This window comes from Ahaetulla prasina, chromosome 1 (assembly GCF_028640845.1).
Source record: "Ahaetulla prasina isolate Xishuangbanna chromosome 1, ASM2864084v1, whole genome shotgun sequence".
Taxonomy (NCBI): domain Eukaryota; kingdom Metazoa; phylum Chordata; class Lepidosauria; order Squamata; family Colubridae; genus Ahaetulla; species Ahaetulla prasina.
Window position 1 is genome coordinate 240,354,946 of NC_080539.1, and position 17,418 is coordinate 240,372,363.

The following is a 17,418-nucleotide window of genomic DNA, read 5'->3' on the forward strand; positions in this document are numbered from 1 at the left end:
TATAAAAGAAAATCTAGTTCTTTTAGATGGAGACTAAATAAAATGTTGCTACAGAAAGAAGCAATAGAGGAGTATAAAAAGAAATTAAAATATTTTTTTGAAAATAAGTAAAGGCATTGATTTAAAATTGGCTATGGGAAGCAACTAAAGTTTTTTATTTTATACAAGAGAATAGCGAACTCAAAAAAAAGAGTCAAGAGAAAACACAAGCTCTTTTGAATGAGAAAAAAGAAAAGAAATTTGTAGAGAGATATTTTTCAACAAATTAATCTTTTACAACAGTTATATATGTTAACAGTAAGGGAAATGGAAATAAAAATGGAATTACATAAAGTAAAAATTTGCAAATAAATTTGCAAATAAGTTTGCAAATAAACCACAGAATTGCCTGCATATAAATTACAAAAAATAAAGTGATATTGAAATTACAAGAGGGGGATACTGTATTAATGGGCAACTTGGCTATACAAAAACCATTTTATCACTATTACTCCAGTTTATGTAAAGAAAGTGACATCTGTCTAAAGAAGATAGATAAATATCTAAAGAAATAAAATTTACTGACAATTACAGATGAACAGAGATAGATTATGATTGGACCCGTAACAATAAGGGAAGTTTCTGAAGCTATGAAAAAGATTAAACCAGCAAAAGTTCCTGGACCAGATGAATTATTAGGGGTTTTTTTATAAATGGTTTGAGGATGAACTTTTACAACCTTTCAACAATATGATGTAGAAGTGCTACCACTCAGAAAGAAGTTAAATGTTTCAATGAAAATTAGGTTCACATTTCATGAGTTGACTAATATTCTGTGGCCTTTCCACGATTTGGCCACCCGGATTATGTCAGACCAGTATTAACAAATCCCTTTGTGACTGAGAAAGATTCACTGTGTTTATTTCTTCTTTTTTCCGGGCTGATTTTTTCATTTTGGAATAGATTATTTTTATCTATTCCAAGTGATGTAAAGCATTGTAGGCACATATCCTTGCAATGCTCATGAATGTGAGGAAAATGTTTTTTGAGATTCGTGAGACTTGGTGGAAAATGCCAAGGATATGCAAACATGTTATTCATTTTGTACTTATTATCATTTCTGTTGGGGTAGTTTACAAATATTGTAAATAAACAAGCTACACAACTGTCTGTGATCCATTTCATAAAGAGGCTGTATAACACATTACGCACAAGATTTCTGAGCATGCGGGACACTCTGACCTTTGAAGGAAATAAAATGCTCATCTGGAGCAAAATTAAAACACATCTACCAACTTCTGCGCTGCTTCTTTCTTCATTACTCTGTTCCTTGAAACTGATATTTAGTCACAGAAGCTGAGATTGCATTTGGAAAAGGCTGATAACTACACAAGTAGTAAAGGAAGCCATAAAGTGTCAATAAATAGCATAAGCTGGAGGTTTTAGCTGTCGGACAGTGACACAAAGATGGATTGTCCTATGCTGGAGACTTTCTTAGACAAAGCTTTAAACTAGATAGGAAACCAAAATTAGACTGTAATGGAGAGATTCCATTCTCTGTGGACATTCTTGTTGGGGCACTAAATTAATTTCCCTTGCCCAGTTTTCTAGTGCCTCATCTGTTACATTGTGGGGCTATAATGCAGTTGTCAAGATGTTCGTGTACTACTTTAACTTAAGCTCCAGTATCTTTCTAGAGCACATTGCTAATAAACATTGCATATTTCAAGCAGACTGTCACTGAAAAACTAGCTCGGATAGGGCGTGCATAATTTAAAGAAATAAATTTTTAAAACAATCAAATATTGAGAAATGTTAATCTTGTAATAAGGATGAAATATGAGCATGGTGTTTTTAATATTCCTTCAATAGTTAGACTGTATCTGTACTGGTATGAATACAAATAGACTGTTGATTTGTCATCTTATTCAGAAAGACGTTGTCTCTCTCTCTCTCTCTCTCTCTCTTTTTTTCAGCCCACCAAATAATGTCATCTGCTTTGTTGTTTTAGGAATGCCAGCAGAATCTGAAATCTGGAATACCTGCCTTGAAATGCCAGAATCAGTTAAATGGGATTGGACCTCACCAAGTTTATCCTAGAAGCAGCTGCAGCAGCAGTGAACTCTCCTTGTCTAGCGCCTGCAGTGAATATTCCAGCAGCTCCTCCTGGAATGATGGGAAAGCATGCAAGAAAAAGGTAAGCTACTGGTCAGCTTTGATTTAGGAGAAAATTTAAGTGGCTACATTTTTTTAAAAAAAAAATATTATTGGCAAGGGATGCTTCATAAACTTAACTTAGAAGTTGAAGCAATGAGGGCATGATGGGAAGGAGAAAGAAATGGGGAGTATTGAGTCCTAAATATAAATCTAGAAGTATTGTGACTTCCAGCAGAAGTGGGATATCTAATCTGAAGTATCCCTTCCCCTTCCCACCCCTCCCCTCTCCTCTCCTTCCCTTCTTTTCCCTCCCCTCCCCTTCCCTTCCCTTCCTCACCCATCCCAATTCATTCACTTTAATTCAAAGTCAGATTTGTCTTATCCCTAGCTGAATGTAATGAACACTCATAGTTTGGTCTGGGGCTTGCTTCCATGCTTTGCTACTTTGGCAGATGATGATGATGATGATGATGATGATGATGATGATGATGATGATGATTACAACTTATTATATCTGGGGTCCTGGGGGGTGGAAATCCCTCCTACTTTCACCTAGATGAAACCTGCATTTTTATTCCTAATGACTGCTAATTTTGCAATAACAACTAAACATGTATATTTTCTTTTTCCCATTTCAAATTAGTCAGTAAGCTGGGATAAAAGGATAAGTATAGGCTCTTCACTCCCCAGCAACCATTCCAGTCCTGCTGATGACCTACCTCCAACTCGTATCAAGGAAAACCACATTCTGGATGGGCTGAAGAAGTTACAAAAGCAAAAAAAAACATTAGAACCTCCTTCGGTTATATCCAAATGGGGCTATAAAGATTGCATGGATTCTAACGAAGGAATCTATTCTCCCGGAATTAAGTATGGCGCTCATAAAGAACAGACCAATGGCAGGCCTGAAATGGAGGTAGCTTGCCTAGATCACCCAAAAATCTTTGTGTATGATTCTGATTCCCACGAGGATGTGGATGATGACTCTTCGTCTTTAGTACTACTGCATGAAGTACCAAGGAAAGACTGTTGGCACTACTGTAATAAATTAACTCACAGTGTTTCTGACAGCTTATTTGGCTGGGAACCTGATAGAAAGCATTTATCAGAAATAAGGTCTTATTTTAATTCAAAGGAAAAGCCCGAAAAACTGACTAGTTTTGTCAATGGATTTCAGTTGGGTGCAAAATCGTGCAGGGATATGAAGCTGCCTGTGCTGCAGATAGATAAAAGTCTTTCCAGTGTAAGCTGGAGAGACCTTAATTTACACCTTTCAGATACTGACGACAATGAAATCCTTGATGAATTACATGTAGAGAGCAGCGACGAGAAAAGCCCGTCGTATTTGTCATTAGCACCCTTTGCAGAAAAGAACACCGGGAGCTGTGGTGTGCTTGGGGAGAAAGAAAACACTCAGCTGCCATCTTCTGAAAAACAAGCCCCTCCCTCAGACATCAGGACAAAGGCATGCAATTTTATTAAGCAGCAAAAAATTATAAAGAAGACTTCTTCAGAAGAATGTATTACTGTAATATTCGATGCCGAAGATGGCAAACCTATTGAATTTAATTCACATCAGGCTGGAATTGTTACTGTAACTAGAAATGAAATTTCAATCCACCAGCCTTGTGATGCAGAAAACACTACGTGTTTATCTCAGGGAGTATCTAATTTGCAGAAAGCAATAGATGCTAAAAGCTGCCATGTTATGCAAATACCTGTTAATAAAGCAGAGAGAAAAACTGCCCCAAATGATTTCAAGGATGACTGTGCAAATGTCCCTGCTCCCCACATCAGAGATTGTCCTATACAATTTGGAAAACCACAGTGTCAAAATACCTCTCAACAAAAACTAACCAAGCCCTCATGCAGTATTTCTTCTAATTTGAGCTCCCCTTCTTGTATCCAGGGAGGTAATAATCAAAAACACAAATTAACAAGAGTATCCAGCCGAGACAAGTTTTTGCCACAGACAGCAAAAGCGGCCATGGCTGAAAACTGTCCTTTAGTCTCTCCCCATTGCTTTAAGACCTTGGATAAAGGTCCAGTCTCACCGGCAAAATGGTCAAGACACAAAAAGATGCCAAATCCAAATCAGAATTCAAAAGTAGGCTTGAATAACTGCAAGATGTTAGCCCATCCAGAAACTAAGATTTTGCTCTCGGAATCAACTGCCCTGCCTCAGCATCTTCTAGAGCCTGTCCATAGTGAAGAGAAACCAACCAGAGATGTCTATTGTGAAGGGCCACCAGCGGAAGCCAGATCTCCTCCCCCTCCCCTTCCTCCTGGCAGATCAACTTCACTCTTAATTAGATCACATTATGAACATTCACCCCCTGCTCTTGACCAACCAAGAGGGGGTTTTCTCAGCGGTACAAGAAAAGATGTTCAGTTGTCACCACAGAAAGGAAATTCAGTGTCTCTTTGTCACAATGTCGCTGTTTATGAAACAAAAACTGATAAACTGCCTGCCACACCTCAACTTGAATTAAACCACTTTCAGGACAAGGGAGAAGGCAAATGTGTATCAGAAAAATCCCCTGCCACAAGCCAAGTTACTTCCAAGATTTTCACCAAGAAAATTTGTTCACCAAATTCGAACTTGCCCATGTTCTACAGCAACCAAGAACTGTATAATTCCAGAGTTGTCCCTACACCTTTCACAACACAAGATACAAGTTCCCTGTCTCAGGAGACCGGTGTACCTCAGAAACCAAAATTTCCCGAGAGTTTCTCCACTTCACTGGAGCATGACATAAGTATAGTTGGGGAACAGAGTGTTCTGCCTCAAATTAACCCTTCTTCAGTTCCATTGTTATCTCAGGTCAAGGATGATGGAAACTTGTCTGGCAAGGTCCTGAAGCCCCATCTCTCTGTGGGACTGAAATTATTCATAACATCTCCTCGCTTTGTCAGAAAGAGTTCCACTGTGCCAGGAAAGCAGGAAAAAGACTGTATGAATGCAGCCTCTAAATGCAACGTGAATTCAGATAAAGATAGGCAAGGTGAATCTTCACCTCAAACCACTATAGACTTAGGGGACACTGAAGAATGGAGTCTGGAGCCCCAAATAAAGGAAAGTTTCTCAAAGAAGCCCAAAATGGACCCAGCTTTCCCTATTTCCCCTGAAACTTGCAATTTGATAGAGCCGGACAGATTTGAAAACAAATCTGTTAAAAGATCCATTTCTTCTAGCAATAAAGCATACCTGAAGCCAGCTCTTGGTATGACTGGAGCCAAGGCCCGTAGTCAGAGTTTCAGTATTTATAGTGAAGAACTATTGCATGCACCTTCCCCAGAACGGTTGGGAAAAGTGAGAACACAGATTATAACAAATACCTCAGAACGAGGGAATTCTTTAACCAGGCAAAACTCGACAGGGGAGGGATTACAAATGAAGTTTGTTTCTGAAATGACTAGGACAACAGAGGCGGTTCCTGCACTTTCTTACACTCGGCCAGGCATTTGTGCTAAAGTGAGTGGTTCCAGTAGTCAGATGAGCAACCCAAGCAAGCTGCCCTTCCGAACGTCTCCGAAAGGAGATCTGTGCACCAGTGTTTTGAAAAAGGGGATCCACAAATCAGCATCCCAGAGTGAAGTTCCAGATACACCTGGCCAAGATGAAAAAAGCAGTGACGTTTCCAAGCGTCACTCAGCAATGGAAAAAAGTGTTACCCAGACAGAAATCAACCATACCAGTGTTTCCCCAGGCCAAATTTTCCCATTTCAGAAAAACATGGACAGGATTGAACGTCATCATAAAACCGAAGGAAGCAAGACAGCATTGCCAGAAACTTGTCTAAATGGTCCCGAAACATCTGGAAAGGCTTCGCTTTCAACCAGCGCACATCCTACAATAGAAGAAAAAGTGATGTTGTGCATCCAAGAAAACATGCAGAAAGGACAAGGGCAAAACCCATCTGGCCCTGAGATGAAACAAAAAAACGGGGGCCCTTCTCTTGCCAGCTGGTTTGGTTTCCGTAAAAGTAAACTCCCAGCCCTGAACAGCCGAAAAACAGATACCTCAAAAATCAAAGTAGAAAAGAAAGAGGCAAAAAGCTCAGCTTTTGGAAGTAAGCAAGCAAAATCCGAAAAAAAGAAAGACAAAAAGAAAAGCGAGCAGCACTGCGAAGCGGAAAACGAGCTGAACAGGAAATCTTCTGTCCTTTTAGATGGTGCTCCCAAAGGGAAAAAACTGGCAAAAGCTGTACATGGCAACCCAAGCCAAGCACGATTGGAACAGAAAAGCAGCCCTACTGCTACCTACTCAGGAAAAGACAACTTCATGAAAGAGCTTTTACACAGGTAAGAACTTTAGCATATATAGATTTGGAATCTTCCCTTTCAGAATAGTGTGACCGTCTTTTGACTTTTGATTTTTTTTAATCGTTCCCCTTTCTCGGCAGCATTCTGTCTTCCCATTTTAAACGTGAAATTCTGTAAGCTTCTTTAGAAACTGCAAGATGCTCCACTTAACAATGCAGAGTAGTGGAGTTAAAAGTGGGGAAAAGAACTTTGCAATCATTATCTAAATGGCTTCGGAAAAAGAAAAACCCAAAGATTTGTGTAGGTAGCAAAGATTTGTGGGCTGCCTGGAATGGAGTGAGGGAAATGGGCAAAAGTAATTTCTGCCACCAGCCAACTCCAAAGAGGTGTGGGCAAGGATGTCTGCCTGGAAACCAGGAAAGAAATGCTGGCAAAAAACAAAACAAAACAAAACACAAAAGGGGGCAGAGAAGAGACAGGATAAAGAGATGCCGGGTTACAGCAGCTTGATAAGGTAACTTTCCAGATTCTACTAGTAATTCTAAAACTAAAAATAATTCTAATTTTAATGCATTGGTTCTATTGGAAGTTCAAAAATAAATAAACACACACACACACACACACACACACACGTATACAGATCTCTTGCCCTTTTTTCATTGGCTCAAAATATTTACATTTAGGTCATCATCAGCCAGCCTAATTGCAGCTCAGCCATATTTGGACACTGAACAAGCACTTAAAATTCAGTTCATATGCTGTTTCTTTAGAAGTTGGTGATAGATTACAAATCCTTTAAAGCCTTTGTGATGAAGCCCAAGGCTATTTCACACTATAGAAATCTCCCTTTATTTCCTCTTTAGTGGTAGGGTTGTTATTATTATTATTATTTACTATGGCCTGGAACTTGTTGGCATTTAAAAAAAAAAAATCAGTAGAACTGGTTCACCTGGTTTGTCTCTCTTTCTTTTTTCTTTTTTCTTTTTGGAAAGGGAGAGTTGATTTTATCTTCTGCATTGATTGTTCTTCAACTTTTAATTGTTGCCTGACAATTGTAATTTGCTTTTTTTGTGATTGATCTCGGTTAAGACTGTAGGAAATTGTGTATCCTTAAATAACCGGGGGATGGGGGAGAAACAGCCACGTTCTGATAATTTTGCTTGTTAGCTCTGAACATGATCAAACACTGCAATCTCAGAAAGGGCAGCTGTGCTAAGCTGCGGTATTTCAGACGGCTGACAAGGGATCACAGTGTTGTTCCATCTTTCAAATGGAAAGTAGGAATCTCCCATAAAAATGCTGCCATGTTCTGGGAGAGGATTCGTAGCCAGCTCTCGCTTCGTTTTTGTTTTTGTTTTTCTTTTTTTAGGGAGCCAGCTGTTTATAATGCAGATGTGCGTTCACACATGCAAAACACCACCACCACCTGCCAAATAGAGTGACATATCCCCATAAAAACAGCTCCACATGGCTGCTCTGATCATTTCTATCTGCTTTTTGTTAGCCAGGTCAGTGGTCTTTGAAATTAAAGAATAGTGAGCCTTATTAAAACGAATACAGTTTTTAAGCGTGGCATTTTTTTTTTAATACATCCATCACGGAGCGATTTCTTTTAAAAATGCAGCATCTGTCTTTGTGTTCTCTTTAATGCCCCCTTGTAACTGGCTGCAGATTGTTAGTATACAAAGAAGATAACCCACAAAAGTAATTACTTTCACCGCGTCCTGGATTTTAGGTCACAAAGACACCCAGAAATAATTGTACAATAATTTCCAAGTTTGGCTCACAGTCCTAGAACATTTAAAACTAATCATTATACCTGAACGACGACTCTAATTTTGTCTGTGAAATTGCAAGTGACAGATTTGATCAAGGATAGTTAGCAACATTTATCACTCAGGAGTCCAGAGGGGGAGAAAGATACAGGGTGATTTCACTAAACATAAAGAAGCAGAAGGGAAGGTGGAAAGATTGAAGAAGGGCAACGTAATTGATCAGAGGAATCACTTTCTACCTGCAGAGTTGATAAGAAGGCAGCCCAGCAGACAGAAAGTGGATCAAAAAATGTTTCCTACAGGAGCGTGTCGAAGAGCATATCCCAGGGTTTTCCTCTTCCAAGCAACTCCATCAATACTCAAAGAAACCAGAAGAAAACCAGCAAAACAAAGGTTGATATAGAAATACCAAACGAGGCCTTGGTAAGCAATAAGAGGAGACTCCCTTAAGAATTTCCTTTCTTCCTGGCTGTTATTGTATTACTACAAGGTACATGCCCGTGTATGGTGAAAGGACACAGTTCAGAACTGGGGAGTGATGGATTAATGTCAACATCCAATGATCTGATTAGGGAATCCGATTATGCTATTTCAGTGGCTAACAAACAGTGCAAACTGACTCAGCCTGCTTTAAAATTTGCACAGCCCACCTGTGCTTTGAAGCAAGACCCTGAAAATTACACGGAATCCTTCTTTTTATCTCTTAGGAGTAATTGAAACAGACTGAGATAAAAATAATAACAGCAGCGCCAGTTCCGTATCATTTTTAGCTAAAATCAAAGTCCATTGTGTGATTCATAGGGAGCAGATATCACAAGGAATACATTGCAAGAAATGGTGCTTAGGTATCTGGTATCTGCTGCTTCAAACATTGCAAAAAAAAAAAAAGCAATGTTGATAGTTTTAAATATTTATTTAACCCTACCTAGGTACGGTGGTATTGCTAGTTAGACATTTGGAGATGACTTGGTAAATTAAAAACAGCACAAGCTGGGGTTTTGTCTATTGGGAAGCATATGCGACTGGCATCTGAATTTCTGAAATGAGAAATGGTTCCCCAATTATTTTGCTGTTGTAAGTTGTAGCTGTTTTAGGAATGTGAGGGCGTTAACCAGGCTTCTTTAACAGCAGAACTAGATGCGTTGGGATTTGGATCAGCATGTATGTTGTTGAATGGGATAATGATAGTCTCAGTATGGAGCCTGGTGTATAGGAGATGGTATGTGCCTCTCCCTCCCCCAAACCTTCAGAGGCCATATTTTTATATAAAAATATAATGTGAGGCCCCTTTCCAGGAAATATTTGTTTGTTTTTATTACAGGTAGTCCTCGACTTATGAGCACAACTGAGCCCAAAATTTATGTTGCTAAGCGAGACCTTTGTTGAGTGAGTTTTGCCCCATTTTACGTTATTTCTTGCCACAGCTGTTAAGCGAATCACTGCCATTGTTAAGTTAGGGACACAATTGTTAAGTGACTCTGGCTTCCCCATTGATTTTGCTTGTCAGAAGGGTCACAAAAGGTGAGCACATGAGCCCATGACACTGCAAGCCTCATAAATATGAGCCCGGTTGCCAAGTGTCCGGATTTTGATCATATGACCAATAGTCGTTAAGTGTGAAATAAGGTCATCAGTTATGTTTTTCTGTGTTGTTGTAACTTTGAATAATCATTAAACAAATGGTTGTAAGTCGAGGATTACCTGGATCAGATTTATACTCCACCCTTCTGTGTATATAAGCACTCAAGATAGCTGGAAAAACTCATGCATCCATTCTTTAAAAGTTCTGAATAATTTAGAACGGCTAGCTAAGGGACAGATTGCTTTCTAAGAACTATCTCATGAATGAAGTACACAAAATAAACCTTGGGGATACCATCTGCTCCCAGTAGACTGTTTCATCAAGCACAAATGAAAGATCTTTGTTCTGCATGTCAGTTTGTTTTTCCTTATTCTGTTTTACAAAGACCACTCTTCCTGTAGTCTTATATAAAACCAAACAAACAAAAAATCAAACAAACAAACAATCCTGTTTTTGATAGGGTTTGAAATATGAACCCATTTCTCAGATCATATAGTGTGGAAGTAAAACATAATGTAGAAGTTCCACCTGGTGGGAATTGAAAATCAAATAGTCTTTATGATGCTTAAGGACAAAACGATCAACTTCAGAATATTATATGCATATTTTTATCTAGTTTCATGCAAATAAAGCCTTTCCTAGAAGATGTGCAAGGTCATCCTTTAAGAACCTTTCCAAGAATTGTGTGTACGTGCATGTGTATGTGTTACAAAACTGTTTTTTTTTCTTCTCTCTGCCTTTTTTTTTTATAAAAGCCAGTAGCTTGTATAGTATCTTTTCTTTGAAAATGTAGATGTTCCCTGCATTATAAAACCACAAATTATAAGCATATCTAAGTCTGCCCTTGCAATGTCACTGAAAGGAAGAGAAAGAATGGAAGTCTGGAAATGTGCCATATGCAGGAAATTCAATCCAGCTGATCTAGAACTTTGATAACAAAGCAGAGCCCCTTATCACAGCCACTCAATTTAACTATGCCCCATTTAACATGGTGCTGACAGCTTAGGGTATATCTTCACTGTACAGAAAGAAAGGGACGGGGCGGGTATGGAGGGGGGATGCAAGCCAATATTAATGTTTCTTTTAAAACTTTCTTCTTGTTGTTTAATGGCTCAGTAATTTAAAAGCATTTTTGTCTCCTTTAATAGGGGCTTTGCAATCGTAGCAATCCTAGCCATTTAGCTCTCCTAGCCACTCAGCTATATCTTTAAGAAATACACTTCATTTTATTGGACAAGAATAAGGATGGTTCTATTTGTGTGTGTGTAATGTAATGTAATAGTATAGCATAGCAAAGCATATAGTATAGTATAATTAATAAAATTAATATAATATATAATATAATATATAATTTTATTCCTTGTAACAACAAAAAGGCTGAAAAGGCTTTGTTTGTTCTTTCTCCAAATGGTAGTCTGCTAAGTTAAAAATCAAAATGTTATTAGAACATATTGTTCAAAGATGGATTACTATGCTACTGCTTCATGCAATTTTAAAATCCTTTTTTAAAATATAAAAAATTAGTCAATAAATTAACTAGCATTATCTCATTAAACTATTTGGAATAAAAAAGAAAGAAAAGGATTACTTAAGTGATGTATCTAACGGTAGATTTTCAAACTTTTTATTTTTCGATATGTTGTAACATCAATTCTTTTACAGTGGGTTGATTAAAGGTTTAGGATCTCATTAAATGGATGTATATAGACTGTTCAAGACAGAACGGTGTTCTTAGCAATTGTGTGCTGTAACAATGTGTGTATGTATGCAGTTACATATCCCTTTAAGAACCATGAAGCTCAACTGCCTAGAGAATATGTGTAATGACTATAGATATTCTAGTATTCTATTATATTATAGATGTTCTACTACACTATCTCACAACTGGTAGGAATGCTATGTATATAGTATATGTGAAGGGATCAGAAGTAATGAAATTGTTCAAGCCTAACGCAGAGTTGACCCAACCCACTGATGCCTATGAGCTGTGGGTAAATTAGACTGTAGTATTTATTTGTTGGTAATATTGTTTTTCATGTACACTTAAGGCGCTATTTAACTAAATGGCATATAAGGTGGGCAAGTAAATATTCCAATGCTATATGACTAAAGATAGTGAAGTACAACTACAATGGAAATTGTTTATTCTGTTTCAATATCATTCTTCTACAAATGACCTGGAATTAGACTAGACATTATATCTCAGTAGTTCTTTCCCCCAAATTGATTAATCTAACATGGAATTTAATATACACAAGGGAGAGTGGGATATGAGACTTCATACACCACTGCTTATATTTAGTCTCACCTCTGATAACAATAATGCATTGCACTTTGATAAAGGTTTGTCAACAGTTATTGGCATAAAGCCTAAGAAACATTAGTACTGAAAAAAGGCACTTCCTCCAGTATTTTTCATGGACATCTCATGTTATTAGAATAAGTGAATATCGTGACACATAATATTTCCAAAGAGGGTACTATATGCCTTCATGAGATTTAACTCTATTTCTTTGCTTTTGTTAAAATGAATCATAGAAGATGTTTTTCCTTTAAAGATTATTTGTCTTCAAAATTTGTTTTTGATAGCTGTGTGATGTTGCTTTTATTCAAGCATTTAGAACCAATTTAGAAGTCATTAATCACAGGATGAAGTGACTTTAAATTCTTACTGTGTATGATTTGGAAGTTATATTAAGATACTATCACTAAGAAAAAAAATAATGTGTGTGTGTATTCTAAAATCACTCGGCTTTTATCTTGTGCTCTTCCGAAGAGATACTTGAAAGAGATTTTTATTGTTTTCTTTTTTTTTTAATGTCATGCAGGTCAAGGTAGTAAGAGAAAACTTTCAAGAGGATGCAGAAGATTCAAGAAATCAAAGTCATTTAATAGGTAAACTAATACATTGAACTGTGTATATTCCTTTTGTGTAACCAACTGAATTATAATAAATTGAGAACAATTAGACAGGAATTTCTTAACACTTCTTTTCAAATAGCAGTCATAGATAAAGAAACTTTAAATACAGAGTATGTTTAAATGCAACATTATTATTACCCAGGAAAAACCTGGCCACCATTACTCTACTCTTAAGTCTCCAAAGCCTAGAATTTTCCCACCAATCAGTTAGAATTGAAGAAGCTTCTTGGAGGATAAGCAAAATGTTTTTAGGGGAAAAAACCCAGAAAAGTCCAGTTGCCTTCTGTAAAAAGCACCTTTGGAATAACCGTGACCTGGATAATTGAGAAATCCAGGGCATGTTACTGCATATGGAAATCCGTAAGGGGAGCAAGAGGGCAAATGATGAAATGTGTATCACAGCACAAACCATGTGACTTAATGTAGTTCCATCCAAACTCATTTTTCATCATTTTGGCCTTGTGGTAGAGTCTTAGTCTTGGAGGAAGGGGATGAGTCGCTTCTACGCTTTTCTCAGTGGTGGGTTTCAAATTTTTTTACTAATGGTTCTGTGGGTGTGGTTTGGTGGGCGTGGCATGGCTTGGTAGGCATGGCATGGTGCGTGTGGCAGGGGAATGATACTGTAAAATCTCCATTCCCTCCCCACTCCAGGGGAAGATTACTGCAAAAATCCCCATTTCCTCCCAATCAGCTGGGACTCGGGAGGCAGAGAATAGATGGGGGCGGGACCAGTCAGAATTTTTACTACTGGTTCTCCAAACTACTCAAAATTTCCTCTACCGGTTTTTCAGAACTGGTCAGAACCTGCTGAAACCCACCTCTGGCTTTTCTCTAGCTGCTAATTCCCTCCATTACAGCTCTTCTTTAATGGACAAATTATTTGAGTTTTTCATTTTGCTAATTTAAACATTAGCTTTCAGGAGTTTTCTCATCACATCTTTTTTCAGTATGTTGAAAAAAATGTTTTTCTTGAAAAAATGGTACTGGGCTTCATGGAAAGATCTGGGTAACATACTGAATGTGCCCCAAACATATATATTTAGTGTTCTTTTTTATGCATCAGACCTAATTTTCGGTAAAGTGAGGGGGGGAACCTTAGCAAATAAGGAAAATAAAGGTCGAGAGGTGGATCTGAAGTATGTATGCCTCTGTCACAAATTTTCATTTGTGCAACAAGATTTCCTTTCATCTGTATTACATTCTTCCTATATTTCACACCCACCAATCTGTCTTCCAAGCCCCCTAAACCAGGGGTCTCCAACCTTGTCAACTTTAAGACTTGTGGACTTCAACTCCCAGCAAAGCTGGCTGAGGAATTCTGGAAGTTGAAGTCCACAAGTCTTAAGTTGACAAGGTTGGAGACCCCTGCCCTAAGCAAAGAAAGAAAGAGGGAAGCAGCTATGGGACCATTTTATCATTAAGTTAATGATTTATAAGGTAGGTAAAATGAGGACCCAGATTGTTGGGGGGGCAATAAGTTGACTTTGTAAAAATATACAAATAGAATGAGACTATTGCCTTATACACTGTAAGCCGCCCTGAGTCTTCGGAGAAGGGCGGGGTATAAATGTAAACAAAAAACAAAAAAACAACAAAAAAAGTTCATTCTAATCTTTTTTTTTTATCCATATTTTTTACCAAGTAAAAACTTAGTCACCATTTCTCTACCCCAAGTCTTCAAAGTCTAATTTATGGAATAAAAACATGCTAGCTTCTCCTCCTCTTCCTCTCTTATGCACTGTATGTATTCCTGTATTGTTTATGCAGTGTGTGAATCAGACAAACCATGGCTGTTCTTTATGTTGCAGAATTACCTTTAAACCTTTAGGTTTTTTGCTTTTTTTTAAAGCTATATTTGCTGTTAATAAGAAGTTCCTTAGCAGATAGTTTTTTAATTTACTAAGATGTTATGACCAGCAGTGCTGTTTTTGTTTCTACCTTACACTCTGCTTTTGTTTCTATGCTGTATTACAAATGAAGCACCAAAACAAGACCTATTGAACTTATCCTGGTAGTACAGGTAGTACTGCCTCGTGTAGCAACAATTTGCCTTTAGAAGAATAATTAAAAAATGACTTTGTGACCCATCCTCACATTTAGGTCTGTAAAACGAAGGAAACTGGAATAAGATTATAAATACAATCTTGTTTCTCTTGGTAAGGCTACCTATAAGTATATATTTGCACATATAAAAAGGCTGCAGAGTTGAGGAAAAGTTCATAGCTTTCCACTTTGGATATTGATTTGAATTAGTTGCCAAATAAAAGAATATTATTTTTTTAATGCATTGATTGTGCTATATATCCATTTGCATAAGCCTTTACAAAACATCTTGTTTTAGTTCTGATGTCAGAGAACACAACATGATGCCTCGAATAGCCAAGCTTTTATAAAGCCATTAAGTTTGATCTCTTTTCCGATGGGACGTTTTGGCTTCAAGAAAATTTGCTATAAAATAATATAATTCTATATTATGAATAACAAATAAACTAGAGAGTCTTGAGCAGTGTCTAATGAGAAGAATGGAAGAAAGATATGTTGGAAGAACTGGTGCCTCATATCAAAATTGGCATTTCTGCAACTGATTTGAATGGATTGCTCTTTCTTTCTTAGAAATAAATGTGTCAGGGATTAAGAAGGCGATCCTGCCTTTGATGAGAAAGACTTGTCCAATATTTTATAAGGCTATAATAGAGACTCAGCTGGAAACAGAATCAAAGATTTAAAAATCTATCACACATTAGTTAGTCTAGACACTCATACAAAATGTACTTCAGTGTCATAACACAGTTTGAAAGATGATTGTCAGATTACCAGGAACTGGTAACTAAGTAATTGGAAGCTGTGCATGGCCTGCCTTCAAAATTTTCTCTGAAGAAGGAGTTACTTAGTCAAATATTTAAATTTACCAGTCTAAATTCATCACTTCCCACAATCTCTTACGAAAAACAATCTACATTGTGAGACATAGAGCAATAATCTCCTTATTTTAGCTCTAAGATTCTCTGTAAATTTAATAAACAGCTATTATAGAGATACCTGTACATGCACAATGAAAAATCTTCTGTAAATTATGCTACTTTGACTGTCAGCTAGAGCTCCAAACCCTATGTATTGTGCTGAACATAATAGATCATCTCACCATCATGATTATAGATACAATTCTACTGATTCAACCCAGAAACTAAAAAATAGTTGAACTATTCATGTTATTTTTTTAAATTGTCAAATGTATATATAAATACATTTTAGCGACACATAGCACACTTCTTCATTCACTACACTGAGATAGGTTTTTTTTTAAATGTTTTCTTCGGGACATAAATATATTTAATACAAAGTATGTCAATAATATATACTATTTTGTTTTCCTTTGCTGGAGATAAGTATATTCTGTTATATAGCTAATATGTGGGGAATTTGGTGTAGTGGTTAACACACCTGGCTAGAGACCAGGAGACCAGGAGTTCTAGTACTGCCTTAGGTATGAAAAACCAGCTAGATCAGGGGTGTCAAACTCATGGCCCATGGGCCAGATGCGTCACATGCTGACCACGCCTACCCCTGGTTTAGCAGAAAAAGTTGTGATATGTTACATGATGATGTGACGCCGCAAGTTTGACACCCCTGAGCTAGATGATTTGGGGCCAATTACTCTCTCAGCTTAATTCACCTCACATGGTTGTTGTTGTGAGGAAAGTAAGAGGAGGAAGGAGTATTGGATATGTTTGCCATCTTGAGTTGTTTATAAAAATAATAAAGTTGGGGTATAAATGAATAACATTTTAATAATGAAAAATTAATAATTTAATATTATTAAATAACTAACAGTAAATAAATGAACTACCATATTCACACGGTAGGGGCATTTAGAAAAAAGACTAAAAGAGTCTAAGATGTGTTCTCCTTTTAAAAAAAGACAACAAATACATTGACACAATAGTTTTCACATGTTCTGAGCACCGGTTTAAATTTAAACTCAAAAACGTATCATACAAGTTTTTGTTTGTTATTCACAATCTCCTGCATTAGTCATATTTGCTACCTCTCTCCCAAGGGGATAGAATATCCTATCTAATATGCTTTTATATGCTTTTGTTTCCAACTTTTTCCCAATCACTAGAGCTGCTTTGAAATGCTAATTTAAAGACTATTATGATATATTGTTTTATTTTCATATTTTAATGAGCCATTATTTTGCCTTCACTTTTATATCCTGAAAAAAAAAACATTTTTATGAAACAAAATGGAGTGCCTGCACAGTTTATGAGTAAAAAATATCTATATGAAAAAGAATAATTTCTTTATTGAATACTTAAATTGGTACAGTATATATGGTTGACAAGTTAGCAAACATGCAACTTGTGGCTCTAAAGTATTTTATCACAATTAAACATTCTTGGTTCAGATAGATAGATAGATAGATAGATAGATAGATAGATAGATAGATAGATAGATAGATAGATAGATAGATAGATAGATAGATAGATAGATAGATATAGTATTGGTTTCCAGGCATTTTTTTTATCCTGTTCAAAAGTATTTCATGAGCCTATATGTTTGAATATTCTAATAGTTTCTAGGATTAGCCTTTCTTTAAAAGCACCTGAGAATACAGTGCAATATGTTTAATAAGAATCTAAACTATTGTTGTAGATTTGTAAGTCATTAGATATTTTTACAGCAGGGAGAACTTTGAGTCAGCCATAGACATTCCATACCTGCTTAAAAAATGAA

General features: G+C 36.9%; 1 protein-coding gene across 10 annotated transcripts in view; it reads left to right on the forward strand.

The window, feature by feature from the left end:
• NCKAP5 (NCK associated protein 5) overlaps positions 1-17,418 on the forward strand; it is a 638,109-nt gene that overhangs the window by 525,624 nt on the left and 95,067 nt on the right. For 8 of the 10 annotated variants that reach the window (XM_058194176.1, XM_058194167.1, XM_058194193.1 and 5 more), the window contains 4 exons: positions 1,991-2,176; positions 2,780-6,441; positions 8,423-8,600; positions 12,588-12,654. In XM_058194176.1, the coding sequence (XP_058050159.1) occupies positions 1,991-2,176; positions 2,780-6,441; positions 8,423-8,600; positions 12,588-12,654 (4,093 nt within the window). Of the gene's footprint in view, positions 1-1,990; positions 2,177-2,779; positions 6,442-7,771; positions 7,911-8,422; positions 8,601-12,587; positions 12,655-17,418 lie in introns of those variants that run through there. The other 2 variants (XR_009156463.1, XM_058194240.1) reach the window with 2 other exon arrangements.